General features: G+C 39.7%; 1 protein-coding gene across 8 annotated transcripts in view; it reads left to right on the top strand.

The window, feature by feature from the left end:
• Window positions 1-18,030, top strand: part of Nbea (neurobeachin) — a 554,101-nt gene that overhangs the window by 363,793 nt on the left and 172,278 nt on the right. For 4 of the 8 annotated variants that reach the window (XM_029537485.1, XM_029537487.1, XM_029537484.1 and 1 more), the window contains 2 exons: window positions 5,898-6,041; window positions 9,802-9,834. In XM_029537485.1, the coding sequence (XP_029393345.1) occupies window positions 5,898-6,041; window positions 9,802-9,834 (177 nt within the window). The remainder of the gene's footprint in view (window positions 1-5,897; window positions 6,042-9,801; window positions 9,835-18,030) is intronic. The other 4 variants (XM_021195277.2, XM_029537490.1, XM_029537488.1 and 1 more) reach the window with 1 other exon arrangement.

The following is an 18,030-nucleotide window of genomic DNA, read 5'->3' as shown; positions in this document are numbered from 1 at the left end:
AGCCTGACTTGAATTTTAATGAAAAAAAATCTTTCTCTTAATATTCCCCAAAGTATCCATATCGTTGGTGCTTAAAATAGATATTTAAGTTTGAGAATTAATTGCAGAATTATATATATATATATATATATATATATATACTGACATATTGAACAAGAAAAATATATAATTAAATGATGGATATTTCAAAGATTTCTCTTTTGAAAGAATGCCCTCTTGTGAAGCTAATTTTCAGATGTCTACAAACATTGGAATTTTGCAAGCATACATTTAGGCCAAATTAGAATTAGGTAAAAATTTCACTCTACCAACCTGCCTACAAAGACCTTCCTTCTTCCAAAGATGGGAAAATGCTATGCTAAACTTGTTTTTACTGAGAAACCATAAACTACTCTCCTTCATATAACCAAGATTTTAAATATTCATATAGTTAACATAGCTCAGTAAAAAATTTCCGAAGCATCGGATTGTTGATGCTGGACTAACTAGTCTGGCGGCACATGCCTGTGATCCCAGCGAGGCCAGAGGCAGTGCTTAGAGAATCGCTACTTCACAGCTGTGCAGGCCTGCCCTGTAACCTCGAGGCTAGCTTGGGCAACTTTGTGAGATCCTATATCAAAATTTTTCAAAAAGCAGGAGCAGGGGCTAGGAACATAGTTCAATTTTAGAGTGTTTCGCTAGCATACATGAGGTCCTAGGTTAAAGCTCTAGACCTCAAGATGATGATGGCGGCGACGACGACAACAAATTAAAGATAAAGTGGATTCTCATGTAACTTGTTTAATAATAATTCAATGAATGCAGTGAATAAAACAGTATGGGGAAAGTATTTAAACGCCAGCTGGCTCACTATGTTCTGTTTCACAAGAACGTAACAGCTCATGAGCTGCCTATTCTTCTTTGTTCAGTCTGTTCTAGTCAAGCTGGGGGGGTGTTGAGCTTTGTAATGATGATGAGCAGACTACTTACATAGCACAGGGGAGGAAGTCTCCACAGCGCAGGGCACTGTCAGTGGCTGTGACCAGGCAGACACTTAGGGCTTGAGGTTCAGGCTGGTCTCATTTCAGGTTTATGAACCTCACTTTTGCTCACGTTTTTTCTTTCTTTGTATAAATTTTGCCCAGCAGTATTGTGAGTGATAAAGCTTTAGTTTAAGTTTAATGAAGTTCAAAATGCGTAAGCATCCACTATCTTGTTTGCGGTAATCCCTTGAGACTTAGGTTGGGAAAGTGCTCATTATTCCTCTCTCACAGATTAGAAACTAAACTTAAGAAACTTGTGGGGATTTGTTTAATGTTTATAATGGGTATAAATGGAAAGAAAAAACACGATAAATAATAAAGTACAATTTCCACATTATGGGAAAACTGAAGGACATTCAAGGAAAGTGACTTAATCAATGGTGTATACATAATTAGTTGGTGAGGTATAGCAGTATTATTTCTATGTGTTTTCTCAACAAATGTGTGTTCCTATCTTACTCAGTACCTGAAGGAGAAATGAGCTTGCTTTGAGCAAATGAGAATGTAGAGCACTTGTAGAGCACTTTCTGTCCTTGAGCATCCACAGACCTGGGGTCCATCCCAAGGACTGCACCAGAGCTAAGCAAAGGGGAGACAAATGCCACTAGGAAAATCTCCAAGTAAAACGTTTCAAAATAAATGATGTCTTCAGTCCAGTGACTGCTGCTCTTTTTTAGTATCCACAGTTAACTGTAGAATAATAATCCCTTAAATCAAAATTAACCATGTTATATTTTCCTCTATGGCATTTGCTTAGCAATATAAAATAATATAATGACAACAAACTAATTGCTAGATCCTGATAATTTTTTAAAAGATATTTATAATATCAGCAGAAGCAGGTGTGTATTTTAACTTTGGGGTATTTAAGACAATGAAAACCAAAGCAGTAGTAAGAAAGCTCTGTGGTGCTGGCGTATAATAGCAGTGTAAAAGACATTCTAGCTCTCTCTTCTAAATTACACCTCGTCAGAGCAGGGGCGTTAGATCAAGTGACGGAGGGCTTGCTGTATGCATGGCCCCGCATTCAATCCTCAGCATGGCAACAACAGCAAAGTAAATTAGATAATTACCTTAACTACAATATACTTGGATTCACTAGTTTCCTGGCTCTTAAAAGAAACTTTTAAAGGAAAAATGTCTTCAGGGCTGCACTGTGTCTCCGTAACTCTATGAATGAGTCTACAGAAAATGCTTTCCTCTGTTTAAAACCTGATAAGAAATGAAGCCATAATTTTACATCGCTCTTTGCTCATCCACAAGTCCATGGTACTTTTCCTTGTAAACTTTCACATTTCCATACTTCCTAGGAAATAGACATCCCTGTCTCCTTTGTCTAGCTCTGCTTGTTTTCCTGACTCCCATTTCAGTCTAAGGCACTCTGGCAGTTTGTGGCACCCGCTCGTTAATTTCTTGATGAATGGCTAAAGAGGCCAAGAAGTGCATTTGGTTCAACGTGTCTTCTAAGACAGATGATCTCAAATAAATTCTCCTCTCAATCAGATTTTGATTTGTTAGGTGATAAACCAATTCTTTCTAAGGACAGTGTTTACAAGCCTTGTAATGAGACAGCCCTCTGAGACCTTACCTCCTTTTGCTGTAATGTTGATGGATGAAACTCTAATTCATAAAGGATATTGTGATTGAAAAGCACCTTTAAATCTCATATACTCTAATCTAGACAAATGTTTGTTTCAGTTCCACAAAACTGGTAAGTTTACTGGGTTACGCGCCGGCTGATGATCAGCTCTGAGTGTAAGTACCAATTCCTGTAGCAAATATCGAAAAGACTCAAATGTTTGCTGCTTTGAAGCTAGAAGAAAACAGATGCTAGGCTTGATACATTCCCAAGCTCACCTTCCTTCTATGGCACATTCATTATGGGTAGGTTTTTATTGTGATAACATAGTCACGTAAATCCATGCTTTTTTTTTTCTATTTTTTTGTCTTTATTTTTATTTTTTCTAATTTTTTCTTTTATTGGATATTTTCTTTTGTTCTTTGATTAGAAAAATATCATCTCAGATATTTTTATTCATTTTTTTTTATTATTATTTTCTTTATTTACATTTCAAATGCTATCCCGAAAGTTTCCTATACCCCTCCCCCCCCACCTCTGCTCCCCTACCCACCCACTCCCACTACTTGGCCCAGGTCTTGCCTTGTGCTGGGTCATATAAAGTTTGCAAGACCAAGGGGCCTCTATTCCCAGTGATGGCCGATTAGGCCATCTTCTGCTACATATCATGCTTTTTTTTTTTTTTTTAACATGGTAGTAATAAAAGAAAAAACCTGCTTATTTGGCTGACTGAAACTTAAAGGACTTTGTTACTTTAATGCAAAAAAAAAAAAAAAAAAAAAAAACTGGGCTCCATTTCACACAAATTAACACAAATGAGTGAGATTCTGAAACATTTGAGGAAATTTTTACTGAGAGCTCTCCAGAGATGACTCCTGTGTCTCAGTTCACTCCTTCAGGGTTTACCATTTGCTCCTTACCAGGCGGTGTGCTGAGTGCTAGAAATACAGAGACAGATATGGGATTCCAGTCACCAAAGTGCCTCCAGGTGTCTGTGGAGATAAACATGCAGGCAACTGCAATACCTGGTACCCTGGAAGATTCCTGAGGAATGGGGAGAGCATATGGGAAAGGGTTGACAAGACAGAGAGTCATGAGAAGGGACTTGGTTGACACCTAAACTTAAGCAGGTCCTGTGTACCTACCAAGTGCCAGACCCTAATGCTGCAGAGATGTCATAGTAACATAGTGTAGAGGGCAGGCACACAAGAAATCCCACCTCCAATATGTAGTCAAAGATATCAGCTGTGACATCACACAGGGGTCACTTAGAACAGATGTCTGGAGGAAGAAAATTGTGAAAGGCAATTAGAAACAAAGCAAAGGAAAAAAATAAAAGGAATACCTACCCCTTACATTGAGCATGACACGAGCACAGATCAAGAGGGCTGTAGGAGTGTAGCATATTCCAGAAGCTGCTGTGGAGCCGTGGGAACGGTCGTGGAAGGCTGGCAGCAGAGGTAAGAGAACTTGCTCAGCTATGCCAAGGAGTCTAGGTTTTACCCTACATTGTATGTCTTGCTGTGAGTGTTCATTACAGGGGCTTAGCAAATAAAACGACACAGAAATACTCAACATGCTTGTATTGTATGATAACCATTCGGAAAAGGTGTTGAGGGTCATGTGAGCCATGCACCTGTGAAAGCCTTCATACCAGGTAATGACTGAAAGTAGTGCAGTGGTCAGCACCAGGCAAGATGGAACTTCAGCCTCTGACCTAAACTGTAGTGGAGGAGGAACAAGCGACTTAGCTCAGCTGGGGAATAAATGCATGAATAGTGTTACGCTGCAGTGTGGTGAAAAGATGCCTGCAATATTTATCATTGCATTCACATCCTTTGTTAAAGCAAGCAAGCTCAAAGTTCCTCTGGTTAAGTTACCTCCCAACGAGCAAAAGGATTGTAATTATAACAACCGCTCTGCAGACATTCCTACTGTACGGGATCTGTAATTGGGATGAGTCTGAAACATTCCAGGCTCTATCCTTCATCTGGCATTGCAGAAATAAGAATCACCCATAAGCCAGTGAGAGAAGTACCTCATGTAACCCAGGACGGACTGTTGGAAGGCCTGTGGAATGAGTGTAGGAGTACTGATCAATTGAGCCTACGAGCATTCAGCCAGAGTTGTGGCACGTCCTGGGAGCAACACTGTCACAGAATCGGGCACTAAGCACAGCAGCACCGGTGTGCTGCAGTTTACTAGATAGTGCTGTAAGCCTATACCAGATGCTGTGAGTGCCACACTGTATTTTCCTCCAATTCAAACTTCGAGGGACACAGACAAGTGGTGTATGTTTGGCATGGCATGCCTTAGACTGCAATGGTATGAAATAGACCTTTTGACAATTTTAGATAGTCATCACCCACAGCAGGTGTTTGAGAGTAAATGTGGTGTTTGAGAGTAAATGTGGAAGTGTTTGTCAAGCTGTCAGATCCAAGAGGAACTTGAATGTACTAGTTTCTAAGCATTCATCTGTTGACATGTAATTTCCTAAATTTCCATTTTTCTTCTCATTTTATGTATTTTGCTATGGTTTTATATTATTTTATATACCAAAGAAGGATATAACTTCAGAAAATTTATTTCATTAATTGGTAAAGGGACCACTTGATGTACAGTAGACTTATTAAGCATCATTCTATGGTCACCTCCTTGTAGTTCCCCAGTTGAACAATTTCTTCACTCAGAAGTGAATACTTTCCTGTTTTCTTTGTATCTATCTTACCTACTTTCAAAAACTATTGATTAGTTCATTCGCATTACACTATAATTATATAAATCAAGTTCTCAAATTGTATGAGTCAGAAAGCTGAATTTGAAGTGGGGGAGTTACAGATATTTTGTAAAGTATTCATGATTCTAAAATCACAAGGAATGGGTTATAAACTAGGCCTGATAGAGCAAGCCTGTAAAATCCCTGCCACTCAGAGATGCTCAGGAGAATTACACGTTCAAGGCCAGCCTTGGCAAGTCAGAGAGAAATGGCCTCAAAAAATAGAAAGGCTCTGGATAAAGTCAGAGACCAAGCACTGAGAAGAAAATAGAAGGATGGATTGTAGGGCCACAGTGGGCCAACAGCTTACTGTGCCTACTTCCTCATCTCTAAAGTAAGGGATAAATCTCCAACTTTTCTACAGATATCCAAGCAAGCAAAATAAAGAAGTATTTTAAAGTGCTCTGTAGTTGTAAAGAAATAGCAAACACAGCATATAATAAGGAAAATGTTGTCTGTAACACCCACTAAGTGGAGGTCCATCCACACTGACCTTAACTGCTGTTTTGCTTGAACATAGGCACTGAAGAAGATGTGGTGAAGTCCAAGAAAGCTTTCAGAAGCCAAGCAATTGTGAACCAGAACTCAGAGACTGAGCTGATGCTGGAAGGAGATGATGATGCGGTCAGCCTGCTCCAGGAGAAAGAAATTGACAACCTTGCAGGTACTTGTTAATATGCTTCTGCTTGTTATGAGGAATACATAAAGCCACAGAACTCAAATTGTGTCACCTGGTAAAGGAATGTATGTCAGTGTTCGTCATCATGCTCAGTCATGTGAGTGCTGATAATATAGTGTGCCTCAGTCTCTGACACTGAAGCTAGAACTTCAAACAAATGTGCTTCACTGACAGTAAGCAGCAACACACTTATGTAATGAGGAGTGGTGCTTTAGACAGGACAATCATCCTGAGTACACATCCTCAAGTAAACTGCTACTGCCACTGGGAGGTGGGGTAGGATGATTAATCCCTTGGTTTCTGTGTCTCTAACCAACAGCCTTAGGAAATGGGCACTTCAGCAAGGTGAGCATGGGATTTGCCAGCCCCTCCAAGCTGAATCATTTGGAAGGTCTCACTCTTGCTTGGCTCTGCCTTCACAGTTCTAAACCCCTGTTACAAACAGCTAACCTGTCCTGTTTTACCCTCAACTGCTCTTTTGTCCTGGTGCTAGTCTGAAGTCATTGAGAACAGGATTGCCGTGGCCTGATTGTGTGTGATGGACATCGTAGAGGATCAGCCAATAGCCTTTAAGGTCTGATAAAAGCAGGTCAGAAAGCAACCAATAGAAATTGGGTACAGACTTGGAGCATGCCTTGAGCCCAATCACCAGACAGGGAGGTTATATCCTACCTCGAACCAGGTTAAACCTCCTATGTTAACTGGATATGGTGATATACTGCCATCTCAGCACTTGGCAAGGGGACCTTGAGTTAAGGAGCAGCTTGGCCTATGTACTGAAATTGGGTTTCAAGCAGAGGACCACAGAAACCCCTGCCTCATAGCCTCAGACTCCAGCTGAGCTGTAACCTCAATTCATTTTCAGCCCATATAGCATTGGAGTAGACGGTGGCAGTGGGTTCTTCTGTTTATCTATAATAATACTGATTTCCAGGAGCTTGCGTACTGAAAATAATCTGCTGTAGCTACATAAAAGCCTGCAGTGATTCATTCCTACAGTGGAGATCTTATTATTCATAGCACAGAGGAGAAGGACTCTCATTCTCCCACTCCTGAATAAAGAATACACTAAGCAATAAGACTATTCTAATGCCAGGTCCTGGAAGTGCCTGTTACTACATCTTTACTTCATGAAAACTGTTTCCTATTGCTAAAATCTATTTCCTGTTTCCTGAATCTAACACCAAATGTTTGTCTCAAATGCTGAAGTAAACATTCAGATCTTACCTTTAGAAATGAAGGCAGACCAAGACTGTTGCTTCATTTGATAGCAAGTGCGACTCTTTTCCTGGACTCACTCCTACTTTGGAGATGATAGGAAACTCAGCGTTGTGATGTCTGATCTTGCCTTTCCTCATTCCCCTGTACTCACATACATGCTTCACCACTATGTGGTTTAGTTTACCTGGTGCTTTGATCCACTGACTAATAGCTAACTCAGGTCTCCTTGGTCTCTTGAAGCTTATATTAAATATGCTCAGTACTAATATTAATTTACCAGTATCACAACCTACCAAATAATGGTAACTCTTCTGTGTTTCTGCCCTAAAATGGTAGCTAATTTTTAATTTTTGTTCATAAGCAAAACAGTGAAAACATTAAGAGAAGACACATTAGAGAAATAAAAGTTCCCTTGAAATAAATTATTATTGTATATTATAAATAATAGTGGTGGGCTGGAGAGATGGCTCAGCCATTAAAGGCTAGGCTCACAACCATAAAATAAATTATAGTGGCATTTCATAAGTCACTTAAAATCAGATTGATAATTTCAGGCCATCTGCCACTTAGTCCTTTGGCTTCATCCCTTCAGCAGATTTTCTTTGAATGTGTCTGCACTTATTGATATCCACTGGGTCCTAACTCAGATCATTCCTGTAGGATCCTTATGTCTATCTGCAAAGCTTAGATTGCTTTCCTAAATTAGTGATGATCCCTTGCATAGTCCACAGTGCTCATCTTTAAAACAGTAGCACAGAGTGTTGCTTGGAGCCTTGAGTAAAGGAGAAAGAAAGTGAGAGGTGAATGCACCAGAAAAGGCAAAGGAAGAGACAAAGAAATAGTTAACAGAATTCACCGGAGTGAGTGTGTGTGTGTGTGTGTGTGTGTGTGTGTGTGTGTGTGAGAGAGAGAGAGAGAGAGAGACAGACAGACAGACAGACAGACAGACAGACAGACAGACAGACACAGAGAGCCAGAGAAAGACAGAGTATGAGTATGAGTAAATTTGTAAATGCTAAGTCCGTTATTGATCTCTACTGTCATGACTGATATTGCCACACAAAATTCACTTCCAAAAGTTAACTGCAAATTGTAAAGTTTAATGAAATCAACTATTAATGATATAAATGGTTAGTTTTTTCTAAGAAATAATTGTCATTATCATAGTTATTTCTGTCTCAGACAGTAAATTTTTAAAATAATAATGATGTATTTCTTATTCATAATTTATCCTAAATTTCCTGATAGTACTGTATACTGCCTAAAAAGAACTTCACCATTACAGGAGATAGTTCTAAATTAAAACATAAAAGACTCTAAGATCTGTGTATAGTATTAATATAATCTCATGATCATTTGGTGTCTCAGAAAGCGTTCTGTGAAGTCATCGTCATCTATTAACAGCTCAAAAATCAAAATTACAGTGTTTTATTTCTTTTTTTTTAAGATTTATTTATTTATTATATGTAAATACACTGTAGCTGTCTTCAGACACTCCAGAAGAGGGAGTCAGATCTTGTTAAGGATGGCTGTGAGCCACCATGTGGTTGCTGGGATTTGAACTCCGGACCTTCGGAAGAGCAGTCGGGTGCTCTTACCCGCTGAGCCATCTCACCAGGCCCCAGTGTTTTATTTCTTAATTTCAGAGATATATCCACAGATTATTTATATAAGAAGTATAGCACTGGGGCTGGAGAGAAGACTCGACAGTTAACCAGAGGACCCAGATTCAGTTCCCAGCACTCTCATACCAGCTCACAAATGTCTCTACTTTTATTTCCTGGAAAAATCTAACACCTCACAGACGAACATGCAGGCAAAATTCCAGTGCACATGAAATTAAAATCAATAAATGTTTAAAAAAGTAAAAGAAGTATAGCATCATACATACATACATACATACATACATACATACATACATACATACATACACACACAGGTAACTAGTTAGCCTTAGCCTGCTTCTGGGCACAGTCCATTGTCCTGTCCTCACAAACCCTGCTTGGCAGAAGGAGACACAGCTGAGGAGACATCGTCACAGTCTTCTCCTGGAACTACAAACTCACTCTTCTCTCCTGTCACCCACTCGCCATGCTCCATAGCACTTCGAGGTCTGGGACAATGCACAACAACTAAGAACAGTAATGTTAGCTTTAATAATAGTCTACATGTGAGCCGGGCGTGATGGTGCACGCCTTTAATCCCAGCACTCGGGAGGCAGAGGCAGGCAGATTTCTGAGTTCAAGGCCAGCCTGGTCTACAGAGTGAGTTCCAGGACATCCAGGGATACACAGAGAAACCCTGTTTCGAAAAACCAAAATAATAATAATAATAATATACATGTAACCTAACCCCATTCTGTTAAAGTTTTTTTTTTTCAAGAATGCTTTTAAACAGCAAGACTTTACTTGGATGTTGGCTGTCATATTTTCTTTATTGTTTGGTACTTCCAGCTTTTATAGAAATAAAATGTTCATAAAGTTCTATAGTTTCAATATCACATGATTTTCTTTTTCATTTTTAGTTTCCTTTCTTCCCAAGCTGTTCATCTTAAGAGGCAAGTTAAATGTGTGTGGCTACTAATCACGCAGCTTACTGTGTTTCTAGCAAGTAGCTAATAGGATTTTAATATACAAATATGCCAATCAACTAATTATTATATTATTAACACCTTACCTAATTTACTTTAATTGGTATTTTAGTTTATTGTGACCCACCAAAGTGAATTAGCCTTAAGATTCCATATATTCCTAAATATTTCATCTTACTAATTATTTTTGTCCTTGAAATACTGAAATAAAGTGTATAGGCTAACTGAATTTAATCTAAAATGCCAGTTATTTTATTTGAGACTTAGCAAGTTGTTTCTTCAAATGTTCCAATAAATGAAATTGAAGAATAACTCAAATTTATGATGCACTCAACTGATAAAAGCCAACCCACTGGTACAGTGCAGCAGTGTAGTTCCCTTTTTTTTTTTTTTTTTTAATTATTGCACAGAACTGGAAAGGTGTTTGAAAGCACTTTCTGCTTTAAGAAAGGTCCTTGGTTTGATTTTCAGCACCCACATTAGGTGGCTCACAACCGTCTGAACTCCAGTTTCATGAAATCTAAAACTGTCTTCTAGCTCAGGTACCTGCATAACATGAGGTTCATAAACATATGTGTAGGCACATGTTGTCTTAGTTAATGTCCTGTTGCTGTGAAGATATCCCATGACCACAGCAACTTTTGAAAAGAAAAGCATTTAATTGGGGCTGGCTTATAGTTCAGAGGTGTGCACATGTATTATCCTTGTGGCAGGAAGCATGGAAGCGTGAATGCAGACATGGTGCTAGAGAAAGAGCTGAGAGGTCTGCATCCATATCAGAGGCAGCGGGAAGAGAGCGCACACTGGGCCTGACTGGAGCGTCTGAAACCTCAAAGCCCACCCCAACAACACATCTCCTAACAGTGCCGTTCTCTATGAGTCTGTGGGGCCCAGTTTCATTCAAAGCACCACATACATATAAACATAAAATAAAATAATAAGCCTTAAAAAAAAAAAAAGGAGGTGGGAAGGAAGCTGGAGATATGCTCAGCAGTTGAGAGCACTGGCTGGTTTTACACAGGACCTGAGTTCAGTTCCTGGCACCCACATAGCAGCTCACAACCATTTGTAACTCCAGTTCCAATGGACCTGACACCCTCTTATGGCACCCAAAGGCACTATGTACATGATACACATACTGTATGCAGGCACTTACCTATACACATAAAATAAAAATAAAACTTTAAAAAGACACTCAAATATCTGACAGTAGAAATATTTTACATAGCCAAATTCCATTATTGCTGTTTTCAGAATTTAGTATTACAAATTTAGGGAATTCTACTGAGTTAATGACAATAGTGATGTTTTATTATCAGTTCTATAACTTGCAATAGTTTTACTTATTGCTTTTTGCATAATAAATTTTTATTGCCATCCATTCAATATCTAGTATCTAAAAAGATTTTTTCATAAGCCTGATGGTCAAACATTTTTCACCAGAAATATTCTTTTTTTCTCTCTCTCCATTCTACAACCTGTCTCTGAGAAACCAAGATTCTCACTTCACAATAAGAGAACTAATCCCAGCACTCGGGAGGCAGAGGCAGGCGGATTTCTGAGTTCGAGGCCAGCCTGGTCTACAAAGTGAGTTCCAGGACAGCCAGGGCTATACAGAGAAACCTTGTCTCAAAGAGAGAGAGAGAGAGAGAGAGAGAGAGAGAGAGAGAGAGAGAGAGAGAGAGAGAGAGAGAGAGAGAGAGAGAGAGAGAGAGAGAGAGAGAGAGAGAGAGAGAGAGAGGAGAGGAGAGAAAGAACTAAAAATTCACAGTAGCAAAAGCGAGGCAATTTATTTTCTGAACTTGCAAAGTCAGGCTCATTCTACCATGGCAGGCATACTGACTAAATGCAAAGAACAGTTTATAACCCTAGCACATGCCCTCCCCCCTCCTTTGAATGGCCAGAAGGAGCAGTCTTGTCATCTAGGTCTTATCCTTCCTTCGTCACTTACACTTATTTTATTCTACACGTCACATGTGGGTTAATCGCCACATTTTACATTCTGTTTTTTTCAAAGCACGGTAGGCTGTTATAATCCCTACTCTAACCTTTGAGTATGGGGATACCTTGGCAGTGTTGGGGGGTAGCAAATAGACTAGCATACATTCACAAGGTCAAGTGTTTTCTGCACATCTGCAGCTAGGTTTATATAAACCGGCATGATCCACCTTTGAAAATGAACCATCAACGCCTATTTCATACACTTCTGTTTCCTCTTAGATAAAGCCCATCTCAATTTTAGTTCTGTTTAAAGTACTATTGACTGGCTAAGCTTGTAATTTCTTGGAAATTTTTGGACAGTTCTTGGGAAATGTTATTTAGATACATCACATACCAGTAAGAAATTGATACAGATGCAATATAAAAATCATGATTTTTAGTATATTCACAATTACACAACCATACCCACCAGCAGAATATCCCATTGCCTCTGAATGAAGGTTGTCCCCGGCCATCCTCCCTGTCGCTCTGTTCTCCCCTGCCTTTCTAGGCAAACACCCGTCTGTTTTCTGCCTCCATGTTTTGTGTGTCTGTGCATTTTGTGTGTCTGTGCATTGTATCTGGGGACTGTTTGTGTCTGTCTTCTTTCACTAAGCTCGGGGTTGTTGGGGACGGCCTGTGGTGGAGTGTATTTGTCCTTTCTATAAGGACTGTTCTCTTGTACATAGACTGCTTTATTTTGTCTATTCGCTGGCTAGTGGACATTTATGTTCTTTCACCTTTGGGCTGTTTGGAATGATAATGCTCTGAATAGTTGTGCATCAGATCTCATGTACATGACATCTTATTTCTGGGAATATCTGTCTAAGACAATAACTTAATGTTCAGCCTGCCAGATGCTCACCAAAGAGGCTGTGCATTGATTGCCTTTGCGGGTTTCAGTTTGGCCTTTTCACAATTTGTTATCTGGAGGCTGCGTAAGACTCCAAAATGAACCTATAGCCTTTCCTCTCACACCACAGTCCTTAAAGACGGTACAATGTCTTTCTTTGAACCATGAGGGAAATTTCTAACTCTTACTTACAAGGCCCTTTCTGAGCCTTTGGTAAAGTTTAGTAGATAGGAGAGCCAAGATTTTTCACACATCAATTGGATTTGGAGGAGAGAAGGGAGTGGTGAAGGTCTTAGCTAGCCTACCTGTCCCTGCCCAGCTAGTGTAAGCACAGGGAATGCCTGCTTGTGTTGGAGACAGGAATACTGGGATGAGTTAAGAGTAAGGGAGCTTGGAGAAGATCTTGGTGATCAGTTGGGCACGGCTAGGATCAGGAAGAAAGGAAGGCCACAAAGAGTGTTCTGCTACAGAGCTGCAGATGAGACTGAGGAATTGCATCTGGAGGAGACAAAGAAGAGGAAGATCTTCAGTCAGCCTACCTGCTTCCCTGGCCAGAATCTGTGATAGCGAAACTTAAAGATGATCTCTCTCCATTCTGACTTCTGCTAATTATGTCCTTATTAACTGAATGTCTCTAAAGGTTCTCATAATTATAAGGCCAAGATAGCAGTGCTGCTCTCAATTAAGAAAGGTCTCTTTATCGCATAGAAAGTGTGTTCTCTAACCAACAGGCCAGAGCGGTACCTTGAACACTTTTTTTAAAAAGAGAAGTAATGATTTTTAAATAGCAGTGCTGGGAAAAGAATGTTACAGTGTAAGCCAGGCTTTTTACATGGGTTTTGTTTTTTAAGTAAGAGGTTTATAATCCTCATACAAGTACATTTTCATACATGCTCTTAAGATAACTCAAACTCAGAGGGAAGTACAAGACTGAGAATGCACCTAGATACACGCTGGATCCCAGGACCTTTCTCCTGCTCCTTAGAAACAAGCTCTGTGGGACTTACTCAGTGTCCCTGACTACCACTGAACTACAGAGGTGGACTGCAGGGTGGATATGCAACACATGGAAAAAGTGGAAACTAAAACTCTAGAAAAATAAAAGGAGACAACATACTGCTACAAGCTAAGAGTTAATAGAATTTGGTTATATAAAACAAGTTGGAGGATTGGAAGCACAGATTTATTTAACTGTTGCACGGAACAGGGAAAAGAAGACCCTGTTGTTCCACACTTGAGTGGGGGTGCTCCTGCTCAGGTCTGCCCTTCCCTGTGTAGTTCTAGCATGAGGGACAGAAGGCACTTGCCTGTCTTACAGCACACATGTATTTATACAAGATTCTTCCACTCATTTTTATGTGATCTTAGTTATAGACTTTAACTAGAATTAATTTACAGATATTTGTATTCAGATAAAGATGTCTCTTAAACATTCTGGATTCTCCAAAATGTATTTGACTCAGGACCCCCCCCCCCCCGCACGCCTTGACCCCATTTTGAAACGCGTGTGTATTTCAAGGGAAATTTAATCCATATGTTTCTGACTCACTCACACTTAACTCATCAAAACATTGTTTAGTAAAAGCTATTTGATGTTGGGAAAGCCTTAAGAGACTTCGTAAGTCTTTTCTTCTTTCTCTTTGAATTTAGAAGTTGCTTTGCCAGCCATAAATTCCATACCCAAAGAAGGGGTTCACAATTAGCCTTAAACAGAGTTCACTAGCCGCTCTGAGATGACAGTCACATGCCCACTTCTTATAAAAGCTAAAATATTTAACTTTATAACTTTTTAAATGTTCATTACAGAGTTGTAAAATAAAAGCCCCGTCGTTAATTCTTAGTGTTCTTTGATTCTCATCATTATTCTCACAAAGCCACCAAGCCAGGGTAGACCTGTGGGCATTTTATTGTGCTATAGTCCGATGTTTCCAAAAATATATGTCCTCTTCAACCATGAGTTCTGTAGTCTATAAAATATATTAAAGTACTCTTAAGAGCAATAACAGTCCTGCTAACCTGACTGTAAATTTTAAACTATAATAACAACACAATTCAACTGTGTCCCTTAGACATTAGCCATGCCTCAAATCATATGTAACATTTCCACATCTTTTTTATTTTAAGAATAAGCCATCCTTTGTTGGGTCAAGTGTTTTATAAACCCCAATATTAAGATCTTTTCTAATTGTTTTGGTTGAAACATAATTTTGTATTCACATCTTTCTCTATATACAAAATTTCTAAGAATTTTTCATCATACCTCTAATCTGAAAAATAAGACAGTAATCACCTAACTTATTGGTACTGTGGCTGTCTGTACATGGGCACCAAGCTTTTACACGATACTGGTTTTAGACAGTTGTATGTGGTTATCCAACCAAAACAAATATAATAAATATTGAGCATTTCCTATATGTAAGCCATGACAATACATGGAATAAAAAGATACACAATCGCATCCCTGTTTTCGAGGACCTGTCAGTTGGGCCAGGTCTGAAGGCCAGATTTATTGGATTTACAGCATTTTCAAAGGGATATATTACCTATCTAAAGTTAGAGAGCAGGGTTAGGTTTGACATTTAAACCACTCTGGTCACCAAGGAAATGGATAATGTAGAAAGCAGAGAGCTTCGGACCAGCTGCAGAGCTCCAAGAAACAGCAGGCTTCCGGAGAGTGCAGAACGCTGTCAGCAGCACTGTAGATAGAGGCCAGGGCAGCAGCCAGCAGGACAGTCCTCTGTCATGGGCATCAAAGCACTGATTCAGCAACTTCAGCCTGATGTTCCCTGGAACACAGCTATTTTAAAGCCACCGCACAAACAATCCTCTAGGAAAGTGTGTCTGAAAGATTCTGGTGAAACCAAAAGGTAACACGTTATTGTTTAGTAACTTGCTCTTATTAATCATAGTACATTTCCCAAACACCCTGGCAGCAGGCCAGGTGGGAGTGTAGCCAAAGAACTGAACAGGAGAGAAAAAACTGATGTTTAACCTTGGCAGGCCTGGCGAGGGCACAGATAAGACAGGAGCTGAGGTGGCAGGGAAAGTGACACCAAGCTCACAGGCAGAGAGAGCAGCTGGCTTGCACAGGAAGGAAGAAATCAGTTCCAGAAAGTGGACAAAGGAGATGGGGCTAAGTCTGGTGCAGAAAGCCTTCAGAGAGGGGACGACATCAGGACAAGTGCAGCATTTAATTTTTTTTTGTTTTCAAAATACGAATACTATAAGCCAAGATAGATGCTTGTAGAACAGGGTTTCTCAACCAGTGGATCACAACCCCTTTGGGGTCACATATCAGACATTTAATTATGATTCATAATGATAACAAAATTACAGATATGAAGTAGCAATAAAATAATTTTTCAGTTGGGACCACCACCACATGTGTATTACACATTCCCTGGGTTACAGGGCCAAGGCACTCGGAAGGCTGAGAAGCACTGGTGTAGAGAGTGACCTTTCTGAAGAGGCTCGTGTTTACAAGTTCTCTCAACAGGGTGTGTGCACCCTTGCCACAAAAAAGGATTCACACCCGTGTTGTCCCTCACACTCTCTGAGCTCTGCTGCCATCCTCTAAACAGAGCTGATCTCCGAAGCCTAGTATGCTTCCTCAGGGCCCTCTCTCCCTGATCGCCTTTCCTCCTCCTGCTCTCCAGCCAAACATGTTTCAGGCTCATACCATTTGCGTCTGTGCGTTCATGCCTACCATCCTGCCCCACATTGCCTGCCTGTCATACCCATTCATCACAGCTCGTTGAGTTGCTCTTCTACAATTCCATGCCAGCTTCCTCCACCTGACTGAGAATGGTACACTTCAAAGAATGTCTGTAGAGTTCTTCGCTACCTCTTCTTTGATAGAAGGTAGTACACATAGGGTTGATAATTTAACTTTGGACTGCTATCCACTTGTTGAAGGACTTTTCTAAATTGCCTTTTTTTATTTTCTCATGTGTAAAATGGGACAACAGCAGTAGCTGAAAGACGGTGTTGTTGAAAGGAATGCGCAGGATTAATTCATGTATTTGGCTTTATACGGTGTTCAGATGAGCTCTTCTCTCTATGGCATAATTATTCATACCCAATTCTTCTTTTTTTTTTTTTACCCCATACTATAAGGTCCTTCCTTATGAAATTCACTCTTTATAAATTACTATATTCCATGTAGTTCCCAAAAGAATACAACATACAACACACAGCCATTACTTGCTGCACAAGTGAAGGGATGCTGGTTAAATGCTTCTATACCTAATTTGTTAAGAAAGTACAAACTGCATGCTGAAAAACTGTGACAGTTATAAAATTATGCCATGTTGCTGAATAATATATATTGGGTGTAATAGAATAATTAAGTATAATTCCCAATTGGATTTTAGTATAGTTTTAAATATTTTATTTTCTCCAGGATTCAGTCTCTCTTATGCTTTAAAAGGACAATTTGAAATAAAACATAGAAAATAGTATTTGATATTTTAAGTAACTTTTACTGTGGCATACAAATGAAACTATGGTATGTATCATTTTCTGTGTAAATGCACAGTGCATTCTATGAGAGAGTTCTGGGTTCAGTGAAGAAAATATGCCCACCTTCAAGTTGCTTATGTGAACAGGAATAAGAGATGGGTAATGTGTTCAGTGACTTACACGAGCTGCAGTGGAAATGTGCCAGAAGCCCTGGGCACAGCAAGGCTAGCAAGAGCCCAAGCTAGAGTCCAGAGACCCTTTAAGCCTCCTGCTCCCCAGGGCCTCGGTCACATCCTCAGTTTTAGTCACAGAGCTTATCTAGGAGGAATTTACTCTTCCTGGATACAACATGACATCCTGGTGCCATAAACGAATCCTACTTTTAGAAGATGAGAGATGTTTCCCATATGTCCAACTAATGGTAACATAAATGGAAACACGGATCTCCTCCGGGTCACCTGGGAGGGCAAAGTGCCACCCAAGCTCCAGAAGAGTCACTGCTGTTCAGTCACGTTTGTGTCCTGGACATCCCAGCACTGTGTTACCTCCACAGTGTGCTTCTTAAAGGTTTTCTTCTGCACAGTCTGTGACAGTTGTTGCAGAAAATGTACTCTTCTTTTCAGCACAAGTATTTACCTGAGTGAATTGAGGGAGGTAAGTGGCATAAGGTTAGAGTCAACCAGACTGTCTCTTGGTACCTAAGATTATCCAGTGCGGGCACATTAAATAAGATGGAGCTTTAGGTAAGTAACATTAGTGTTAAGTAAGTTCCCTGCCATGCTCAAAAACCTTATGCTAAAATGCAATCTTGAATTGCTTTTTTTTTTTTTTTTTTTTTTTTTTTTTTTGTAGTGGTAGCATATCATAGT

The sequence above is a fragment of the Mus pahari genome, chromosome 4 (assembly GCF_900095145.1).
Source record: "Mus pahari chromosome 4, PAHARI_EIJ_v1.1, whole genome shotgun sequence".
In the NCBI taxonomy this organism is placed as follows: domain Eukaryota; kingdom Metazoa; phylum Chordata; class Mammalia; order Rodentia; family Muridae; genus Mus; species Mus pahari.
This window is presented reverse-complemented; position numbering and strand designations above follow the sequence as displayed.